This window comes from Erigeron canadensis, chromosome 8 (assembly GCF_010389155.1).
Source record: "Erigeron canadensis isolate Cc75 chromosome 8, C_canadensis_v1, whole genome shotgun sequence".
Classification (NCBI taxonomy): domain Eukaryota; kingdom Viridiplantae; phylum Streptophyta; class Magnoliopsida; order Asterales; family Asteraceae; genus Erigeron; species Erigeron canadensis.
Genome location: NC_057768.1, coordinates 20,224,109 through 20,235,455, shown reverse-complemented (window position 1 = coordinate 20,235,455; position 11,347 = coordinate 20,224,109). Strand labels below are relative to the sequence as shown.

General features: G+C 33.7%; 1 protein-coding gene across 3 annotated transcripts; it reads left to right on the top strand.

Moving 5' to 3' along the window:
- The first annotated feature begins 2,937 nt into the window (after positions 1 to 2,937).
- Positions 2,938 to 10,569, top strand: LOC122578879 (uncharacterized protein At2g39795, mitochondrial-like). 3 transcript variants are annotated; one of them, XR_006320559.1, is made up of 4 exons: positions 2,938 to 3,317; positions 7,839 to 8,170; positions 8,438 to 8,720; positions 9,481 to 10,569. XR_006320559.1 is itself a non-coding variant. In XM_043750928.1 (4 exons), exons 1-3 carry the CDS (start codon positions 3,078 to 3,080, stop codon positions 8,595 to 8,597), a joined length of 732 nt encoding a protein of 243 aa, XP_043606863.1. In that variant the 5' UTR covers positions 2,938 to 3,077; the 3' UTR covers positions 8,598 to 8,621; positions 9,481 to 10,569. The 3 variants fall into 3 exon arrangements, 2 of the variants coding, with proteins under 2 accessions (XP_043606863.1, XP_043606862.1); XM_043750928.1 differs by having other exon boundaries at positions 8,438 to 8,621; XM_043750927.1 differs by lacking the exon at positions 9,481 to 10,569 and having other exon boundaries at positions 8,438 to 8,923.
- The last annotated feature ends 778 nt before the right edge of the window (positions 10,570 to 11,347 follow it).

The window sequence follows — 11,347 nt, the reverse complement described above, 5'->3', positions numbered from 1 at the left end:
AAAGGTTGATGTCATCACAATCTTATTTTATTTAGTATAGAGAATTATATATAGGTTTTTTTGGATAAAAAAATCTTTCAACGACCAACCATTAGAGATGTCTTTAATACTTTTTTTCAGCCATAATCTTGTTTGCGTGAATCTACCACTTTCAAAACCTTAACTTCTTTCTCTATAATTTGGTGTCTCTCTCCAGTCAAAGTTTGTTTCAACGACCTACCATTGTAGTTTGTTTAATTTGTTAATCTTTCATGAGTTGGACAATTTCATCATGAATACTCTATTTCGTAGGTTATTTGAGAGTATGAGATGGTAGATCACCGAAAACGAGTTAGTCAAAATCCAAATAGAAAATTGGCCAAAGAAGTTAACATGCCAACTAAAAAAAGAGCAAGACTCATAAAAATAATCAAGATCGATGAAACTGTTCATAAATCTCTTAAATACTAGTATTAAACAAACTATCACTCTGAAAACTTATTTCTAAAAATTTTAACTATTTGTATTTCTTTATAAAACAAATTGTCCATCTCTTTTCAAATAATAATAATACAGTATACCTAAAATACTCTTATTCATTATTCACTACTTTAAGTATTTTTACTTAAGAATAAATGAATTTATTTAAGACATACACCCTCAATTTTTAAAATAACTACAACTATCTTCTTACATTAATAACCACACTTTTACCGCCACCACCGCTGTTGTCGCCGCTACCAATGTGTAAGAACCCAAACCATTTTAATCAAAATCGAATAAAAATTTTTTTTTGTACCCCATTGCGGCGCAGTGAAAACCCACGGCCGAATTTGACCATAAGCCCATTGCGACGCAGTGGGACTACCTGCAGAAAACTTTTTGTTCCAAAATCAACTTTCCTGCACCTTAACAAAAGTGGTTTCAACCCAAAATGCCTTTTCACTTCAAATACTTTCATAAACTAAACCAAACTTGTTCATGACATATGAAACACCATTACAAAAGACTTGTCATCTATACAAGCTTTACAAACACATTCTTCAACAAGTGGGTCAATTACCCAACTTGGATAATTTGTCAAGTCATTCATAAATTTTATCAAAAGCTTACATATTCATTACAACCACCAAATTTTCAGAATTTTACCAAGATTAGATTAACCAAAAGGAATTGTATCAAGAGCCAACATGTACCAAAAGGATCATCTACCCAAGTTACCTAAAATGCCAACCTCTAGATGGCAAGAACTTCCAACTTGAACTTCACTCGGTTACTTCCTTTCCCTTGCTACTACCAACTCCTAAAAAAAGTTAAACAACTAAAACATAAGCAACGCTTAGTGAATGCAAACACATATAATCATAATCATGCCATTTTAACATTGTGCATCAAGCACCACATAAAGTCTAGCAAGCTAGCCATTTTATACATATCAAACAACATACATTCATTTTCAACATGGCCATGGACAATTTGGCTAGTAGGAATTTACCCACCTACTAGTTCTAACTAACAACTATCAAATGGGTCATAGGAATTTACCCACCTATGACCTCTAATAACAAGAACATGATTATATGCATATACACTCACCTCAATTTGGCTACTTGACACTATAAGGCTACAAGCTCGACAATTCAATCTTCAATACCTATACATGAATAAACACATACCATCTATGAGTTCCATAACTCAACTCCTTTACATGTATCTACTTGCATGTCCTCAATTCTAACATTATGGTGTTTGGCTTCTCAACACTTTTCCAACAACTTCCAAATTCTCATCATAAAACTTTGTTTCATAAATTACTAGTCAAACACCATAAAGTATGAGATTCTTACTATTAGGGATTTTCATTACCAACAAACTCGTTAAATCAAACTAACCATTTCTCAATCAAATTTAATTAGGGTTTTACTTGAAAATCCCAAATAACAAAAACCCCCAAATTCTAAGATTAAGAACCCTAAATTTTAATAAGGGTTATGGAAATTATTACCTCAAGAATGAGAGACAAAGAATTAGGGTTATCAAATCACAATTCTTCCCCTTTTTCTTCCTAGAATTATCGGCCACCACCACCTCCTCACAACCCTCAATTTCAATTTCTTTTACAATTGGAGATGGTTATTGTTATTGTTCTAAGATTAAAATTCTTTAATTTGATTTTTTATTGCATGGATTTGAAGAAGAATTGAAGGTTCAAGATTGAGTAGAGATGTAGTAGTGGAAAAGAGTTTGTTAATAAGAAAGAAGTGGAACTGTGGTTGGCTTATCTCCTTGATAGCCACGTCCCATATCATATTTAGTGGGTAAAATACCCGCTAGTTACTAAAGCTCCAACTAAATTAACCCCTTAACTCAAAACAAAATACTAGAAAATTAATTTAATTTAATGTCAAAACTACAAAAAGGATTAATTTTCTATTACCTTAAAATATTGGGATGTTACACTATGCCACCGCCCGTAGCCATGTTACGCAAACACCTCAGTTTCTTCAAAATAAACTGAGAGTTGTTTTAAGGACTGATTTTGGATGCACTTGACTGTATCATTTTTAAATGAAATTACTTTGAAAATCAGAGAGTATTTTTGTAATATATCAATCATATAGGTTAAGAGAATGTGAAGCTGTTAAACACTTAAGTTGGATGAAAACCCTTCACATACTAATATTAAAATGAGAAAATGATTTATGATGTAACATCATCTTTGTTCGATGATGTTGTTCTCACAAACTCACTTAAATCAATTTCTACACATGTCAAAAAGCCCTCCATAATTTTAATGGTTTGTGAGAACAACATTATCCAACCAAAATAATTTTACCATCATCCAAGTTATCCCTGTTAAAATATGTGAGAGTTTTTACCAAATTGAGTGTACTCACTTTTCTGTTATAGAAAATATAAAATTTCCAATCGGAATACTTTTTGACTATATCTCCTCCTAGTCCGAATACTCCAGCTCCATACTCTACCGACCTGGAAAAATTGCCTATATGCATTGAGACTTGAGTAGTAGACAATTATATCAGATTATCAGGGAACTAATAATTACTTTGGGGCGAAAAATAGCAAATTCGGTAGCAATGGTTTGGATAATTGGAAGGTCAAGAAGATGCATCCCATTGGCTAAAACCCTAATTTCTAAAACCAACCCACCACCCTCATTTCGTCATCTCCTTCTTCCCTCAAATTCACTTTCCACATCATCAACAAAACCACTTAACATTGACATCAAGAAGAAGTCATCACCATTTGAATCTAATCTTGTTCGCATGCTTACCGACGAGATCGATTTCGAGTCTGATTACTCCCCTCCTCATCAGGTTTCCCTTCCATTCCATTTCATTATTGTTTCCTTTCTTACTAGCTGTACAATTTATATACATATATATATATATATATATATACTAGTGCTTAGACCCCGTGCGATGCACGGACAACCCTAAATAATTTTTCTTAAACTTTATTTTAAGATTGTATCAGTATAACTAAGTTGGACATAATAAAAATATTCTTATGAGTTGATTAATTTAAAGAAGAAAAATGCTAGATATACCTTGGGACTTATTAATGATACACGAGGGCTTAAAACGCGTACATTGCACGCCAGAGAGATTATAAAATGGATTGCCCGTAGTAGGCGCATATAAGAAGGATTATGTTGGTTAACTGGATGTGAATATGTGATAGGTATTATGAATTTTCCCCCACTTTGATATATAGACCCACGTGGATGCGCTATAACTTTAAATAATTTCTTTAACATCAGTTCAAGCATGCATGTAGCGAAGTAAATGTACTCCTATTACAACTAATGACCATTTTAAAAAAAATTAATGACTTAAAATGCATAGAAAAGTCTTATTTAGCACTAAAATAAACCAAATATACCTCATAATTTTCATCACAAATTTGATAGGTTGTTCTTAGTATAAGATTTGAAATTTGTTGATCATTCATTTTAACTCCAATAGTACCAGTGGCATCTACAATCCTAACTTGCACATTAAACCTACCCAAAAAAAAAACAGAGATACAATTTTACCACACAACTTAATGATTATAGAGTTTTAATATGAAATATAAATATATACCTAGGGTTGATGAGAACTCCATCCTTGTTACATGAACAACAAATCCACATTTTGTTGTCCCTTAAAACATCAATAATGTCGACTGCATCCATGTAGAGATCGGTCAACTTAACTTCTTGAGAACAGTTCAAACATTCCATTGAATACCATAACTGGTCGGTTGGAATAAAACCGATTGTTGCAACAACAACCACTTTATCAAACTGTCAAAATGAAAATGTTTATACATTAGAATGTTAAAAAGCTAGTTATAAATTCGAAAGAAAGTTATATTAAAAAGTAATCTAATCAAAAAAGAAAAATTCACAAACAATGAATACTTACATGTTCGTCCATCCGGATCATCTCAATACTACCTATGTTATTAACATCTCCATATAGAGGTTGCTTCCATAGCCGCAAATTCTAACCGTTATCGTACATGCTTATTATTTGGACGCAAATTTCTAATTGAAACATGGTTTAGTGAAGCCATGCTAAAATTGATCTGTTATGTGTTTACGTTTTGAAATGCCTTAAAACTGAATGGAAGTGGCCTTATATAGACATAGACATGCAAGGAAGTAACCGCCACAAGCAATACACGAACGGTTACATATTCAAATTTTCGAAAATTTGAACTTTTTGAAAGCATAAATAATCCGTTTTCAAAAATTTGAACTTCTTATAAAAATAACTAATCCGTAGACCTTCCATGGAGCAATATTGTAATGATTTTTGGGCTTTCTTGCATTTTTAAGCATGCCACATAGGCAATAACTAACAAATTTTGAAGTGAGATTTATATAATGTAGGGATATAGGGTAGCTTTCCGGTGAGAAGATGTTGAAAATAAGAACAGTGAGAACAATTTATAACCGTTGGATGAAATAATTTTAGGGCCAAGATGAATGAGGGTATATTTGAAAGATTATATAAAATTAATGGTAAATATGTCTTTTTACATGTAATTTAAAGGACATGATGGTAAATGAAAGTAAGGAAAAAAAAACAAAAGAATATAAATAGATATGCATGTAGGTACATGGCGGTTTTAAAGAAAGCAATAGAAGTTACACAATCAACTTCTAACACCACGTTCAATATCATGAAAACTAAAACCTGGATGACTTTAATTATCTATACTTCTATACTATATTATAAAAAGAATAGCCCCTAGGTTGAAAGTTACATGAGGGGAAATGTCTAAAATGCCCTTAATGAACTATATTATAAAAAGAATAGCCCCATGTTGAAAGTTACATATGGGAAATGTCTAAAATGCCCTTAATGATTATATTACACTATTAGTCATTTATCTATTTAAAATATCTCCATTAATTTTATACATTATTTATTTTTACATCAATTATCTATAACCCTCGACGCCGCTTCCACCGCCAACAGTCGTCCCCACCACTAAACTGTTGCCGCCCCGAACGCCGCTGCATTTGCGCGGGTACCGTGCTAGTTTATATAAAACACAATAGTAATCCTATTAAATATATCTAATAATATTACTCAAACATTATTATTGTATAATAAGATAACTATTGTGTATCCTATTTGGAAAAATGTTTTGAACAACCCCATGAACGATTCTCTGAGAAACTCATGTATCGAACTTTTACGTTGGTTTCATGGCATGTGCATCCGCCTTCCAATTTCAAAATTCAGCCGTTTTTATATAGTTAAAATGCAGCCTTGTTTAATGAAAAAAAATGTGCATCCAGTTTTCTTACAAAATAAAAGGTGCATCCAGTTTTTTTCGGAGTTCTGCATCCATTATTTTAAGATGATTTGTGAATCCAATGCGAGTTATGCATCCACATTTAGGATTTATAGAGCCTCTTTATATAAGATTTGTGCATGTATATGAGTTATGCATCCATATATATATACGACTTATGCAGCATGTTTATATAAAACTTGTGCATCCTGTATATGAAAGACTAGTGCATCCATGTGGTTAAGATGATTTGTACAGAAAATAGACAATGCATCCAAAGTATAGATTATGAATTGAATTTATTCGAATTGAAGCACTGTAAAATACATATTAATGTTGGAAAAATTTAATGGTACGTGAAAAATAATGAAAACAAACGATGCGTAAACACTTATTACACGAACTGTTTAGAAAAATAAAAATCTAAAAGAATGAAAAATAAAAAAACTAGAGGTCATACTCTAAGGCGCTGAGACGTTAGGTGATATGCAAGTTTGTAGAATATAATAATCTATAAGTGATACGTACGTATTGGATATAATAATCCATAAGTGATATGCAAGCCGTAAAGGCAGTTAAATTTATAGAATCAAAACTGCTTGGAAAAAAATATAAATAAATTGTATTTTACAATTGTCTTAATTACCCTTTTTAATGTTTGATGATTTGGAATTCTCCTATTGGTTCTTATTTGTTCTTATTTTATTTTGGTTCTTATTGGATGACTCCCCTATATATATATATACATGTGTGTGTACAATTTCATTCAATAATGTAGAAGCTAAAATGACACATTCCTCTTACTGATACTCCTAATTTGACCATACATCTTGTGCCAACTAAACTTTGCACCAAAATAAGCTATTTCGAAGAAGTCATTTTACTTGACGATTTTATGTAGCTGAAATCTCGCCAAATTTTGTGTTTTTTTCGTGCTTTATTATAGTTGATGGCTTATTCGCAGCAAAAAACGAAATAGATATTTTGACTACACTGCACTTTTGAGCATGTTTACAGTTTGGTTCGTGTTAGAGTTTGATCATGTAACGCAAAAGATTGTGTATCTTATGTTATATGGAACGAGGTCTGGAGCATTACTTTTTCGTTTAAAAATTATATTTAATGCAATGCCTTGGCAGATAGAATAAGGATTTGTAATGCTATGTGCATACCCAATTTGTAAGTGACTAAATTTTCTTGTCATCTTTTAACAAGAAGAAGAACGATACCCCCATCTTGTCAAATGGGGGTATCGGGGAGGTGGGACGTTGACAATCATACCTCTATGAAGCTATGTAGTCAATTTTGGTGGTATACAAGTGGTATTTCGGTTTTCGGTCCTCCACTGGTATACGGGTCCAGATCTTTGACCAAAATTTCGGTTCCGAGATTTTTACCGAAATCTGACCAAAATCGGTCCAATTTCGGTGGTATGCCAATTTTCCATTTTTTAAAATTTTTTATTTAATGTTTCTAAAAGAACAACATAAGAAACACTAATTTTTGCAAGTATTAACACTAATCTATCAAATATTGACACTTTTAAGATTGACTTTGATATTTAGATTATGTATTAACTTAATATAATTGACATTTGTGTGTATAATTACAATCTTTTTGGTATATATATATGAGTATATATAATATTTTGAATAATATTAAAATTACCGAAATACCACCGAAATAACCGATATTTCAAATACCTGTCCTTGGCCGAAACACCAAAATTTCGGTCCTTAACTACTTAGCTATCAAGGAGTAGAGAGATTGCTTCCAGAAACATCGTTGGAAGAATATGAGATGTTATATATGTGTGTATGCAATGTAGTATGTTTGAGTGTACAATGTGTTTTTATCTATCTGTATATTTTTTTAAAATGTAACTGGATGATTGCATGTTTATGTGTCAATGTATAAAAAAAATTATGCAATTCTTTCTGTTGAATAAGTTACAATCTGTTAAAATATTGCTTGTGTTCTATTTAAATTCATTGCGTTTTGAAAAGTTTCTGTATTTGATGGACCATGCTAACTGATTGCAGCCTGACAAGAAGTTCAATGCGTTTATGGTGGAAGATAGACCCGGAGAGCAGTTTGTTACTTTGCTGGGTAGATCTACACTGGATGAAAATATTAAAATTGAAGCTACAATGTTTGATGGTTATGCCACTGTATCTCCCAACCTGAGGGGTGAAAATGCTGAACCCAATCCTCAACTTCATATAAGTTTGCTAATTGATATATCAAAAAGTGAAGGAAGCAACATGCTGGAATTTGTTTGTTCTGCTTTGCCAGAACGTTTGGAGATTCAGAAGGTTTATGCAATTGGGCCTGATGGAACACTATCTCGGCCCTATATGGGTCCTGATTTCAGGTAAATATCTTACATTAATTTCTCTGTTATATTATTGTCATGTGATTTAATCATCAGCTTCAGCTTTTCCTTGAAATCTGAATTCCCATCCTCAAATGTGCCAAGTAAATCATAGAGTGATTAACTTCTTTGGATAGTAGTTTTTGTTAACCCAGGCTGGCCCATTTCAATATGCTCGAAAAAGTTACCTGTTTTGACACCTCATCTGACCCGACCATTTTGCCACGTTTATTATTCAATATGCTCAAAATACTGCGTCTCTTTCAGGGGTTTGGACAGAAGGCTTCAGAATGCACTTTATGAGTTCCTGAATGCAAGGGGAGTAAACAACGAGCTTTCTATCTTCTTACATCGTTATGTGTGGAACAAGGATAAACTCGAACATTTACAACGCTTGAAGCTTCTCAAATCTTACATTGAGAGATAAGTGTTCCCCCGTTTTCCTTAATTGGTACAGCTGCTGCTTTCCTTGTGGAAAACTATGCATTACTAAAGCAGCTTTACAATTGCATCACATGATACATAATAGATTAGACAGCGAAAAATCCAGGTCAGTTTATCCGGTCGTATCGGTGTATGTGACATATATTAGCATTTATTGTTGAAGATTTTTTACTCAATTAATTGATCAAGATATTAGTTAGTATACTGACTAATATGATTGAAACAATTAGGTGATGTTTGGTTAGTTGTCCAATATGGGAATGTGCTCTATTAATTTAGAATGGAGAATAAGCATAAATTTGACGATCATTTCCAATCTGCATACACCATATATATGTTGCTTGAATTTAATAGTCAATTATTTTTATTTAGAGCCCCACTACCTGAATTTTTTGCTAGTTTTACCTTCTGGGCTTGATGAATAACTAAAAAAGTACTCGCGCGATGCGGCGGCTACAGCGGGTGGTAGTTTGGCGGCAGCGGCAATTGGTGGTGGTTGGGGGCTTGGGGCGCAACAATTAGTGTAAATTGTTGATGTAAAAGGGGTAGTGTAGTTGTTTTAGAAGTTGATGGTAGATGTTGTAAATTAATTTCATTAAGAATATCATAGGTATTTCAAGTACGTAGTATATGTATTTCAAGTCGAGATATTTAAAATAGTGAAATAGAAGAGAGGGGAATTTTGGGATTATCAACTTCTTAGTTGAAGAAAAGGGAAGGAAAAAATGTTTTATAATGTAGTACAGGAGTATAGATATAGATATAGATAAATACTTCTACATTTTTTGACATTTGATTTTAGGACAAAGATACATGTGACCTTTGCTACTTTATTCGTGTTGAATCATATGTAAATTGACTTGCAGGTCTTATCAGAAGTTTGTGAGAACGTTATGACAAAAACTATAAGATCCCGATAAAAGAAGCGTACAATGAAATTATCCAAGCAAGAAACACACACATATATGGCTCATTACTCATTAGTCTTCCATTGTGACAAGAAAATAGGTCATGCTTATGTGTCAATTATATCTTGTTCAATAAGGTATATTAGATATATGGGGGAAGTGAAGGTGTGAGACAACACCACCCAACTTGGGTGTAATTCCCCTCACGTTCAATTTTTTTAATATATCTTTATACTTTTCTTTAATTTTGTACAAAATAGATTAAAAAGTGTTGATCTGAGAGTGGATCACACCCAAGTTGGGTGGTGTTGTCTCATATCTTCACTTTTCTTTAGATATATATATAGGGGTGGGTTAAATAGGGGACAAGCAATCAAAAAAGTACAAGGGGATCAATCTCCAGTTCTCCACCGTTGGATCTAGAGATCGGATGAATAAATGACGCATCTCCGGCGACATCTCCGGCCATCTTCATCGGATCTAATCATCATTGATTATCTCCCGCGACATCTACGGTCATCTTCCTTTCCGGCAGCGGCGACGACAACATCTCCGACAATCATCAGTTTCATTTTCCGGTGGATACGGTACGGGCATTGCCCTCATCCGTTCTCCGTTCTAAAGTGGTTGTCACCGGACGCATATGGGAATTGTATAGATTTGATGGCCGGCGATCCAAGAGATGGCGGCGGTTTGATACGGTACAGGCGTAGCCCTTGCTGTCGGCGCCGTGGTGGTCGGAGATGATGATGGTGGTGGCGGTGGTTGTCTCGTCGGAGAATAAGGAAGGAGGAGGTGGTGACGGTCGCCAGAGAAGGAGGTGGTGGCGGCGGCTGCTGTTGTCTCGCTGGAGAAGAAGGAAGAAGAAGGAAGATGCTTGATCGGATGGTTGCGATGGATCCCCTGGTACTTTTTTTTTTACCCCATCCCCTATATATATACTTGTATATATGTCATACAACAGTAGCTTGCAGCCTTGCAATACTCCGTAAGATGTACCGTATATATGGCAATTTGCAAAAGTAAAACATAAATTTTTATAGTTGATCTATGGTGGTTGTAATTGTAATTGTTATTATAATTGGAGTTCCTCCTAACAAGATCTGTTGGCAAGTTTAACAAATACAAAGTTAACAATAGATTTTGTCTGTTAATAACATTGGTGATTACAACATTTCTGGTAGTGAATGTACACATAATATCTTTAGACGTATCGGAGGAATTCAAGCCCCTTTGTGCCCTCTACTTCCATAGTAGCTTCCCCTGTTTGATAACAGTTTTTAAGTCCTCAAGTGCCTAAGAGAATATTAAAGAATTTCATTCATTAATTGGCTTGTACATAAAGGTTTTTGTTTTTTCAAGTAGGATCTGCAAAAGGTCTTGTACATTTATCAAGAATGTAGTTTGTTTAGAAGAAAACTTTAAGACACTATAATACCTTTTATTATGTTAAATATGATGCTTTGGTTCCATGACTTCAAGCTCACCAGAACCAGCTGTCTGGCCAATATTTCCGCTGGACACCTGTGCCAGCCACATCTCCACCAGGCTAAGATCCGCTACCTTCTCTTTGTTTCTATGTCGTCCTGGATCTTCTCCAAGCCGGCTGTAGTTTCTACTCTAAACTCACTTTGCCACTTCTAATTAGTTTCCTTTTTTTTGTGATCTTTCATCTTTGTAGTGTTTAGGGTTGGTTAGATTTGCTTTTTTATTTATATATGTTTGTTAATGGATTTATTTAATAAAGTTTCAGGAACTTTGTTTCATGATTGTTGTCTAAGAGTTCAATGGTTAACTTGTTGATCATAAAATCACTGTAGCTTTT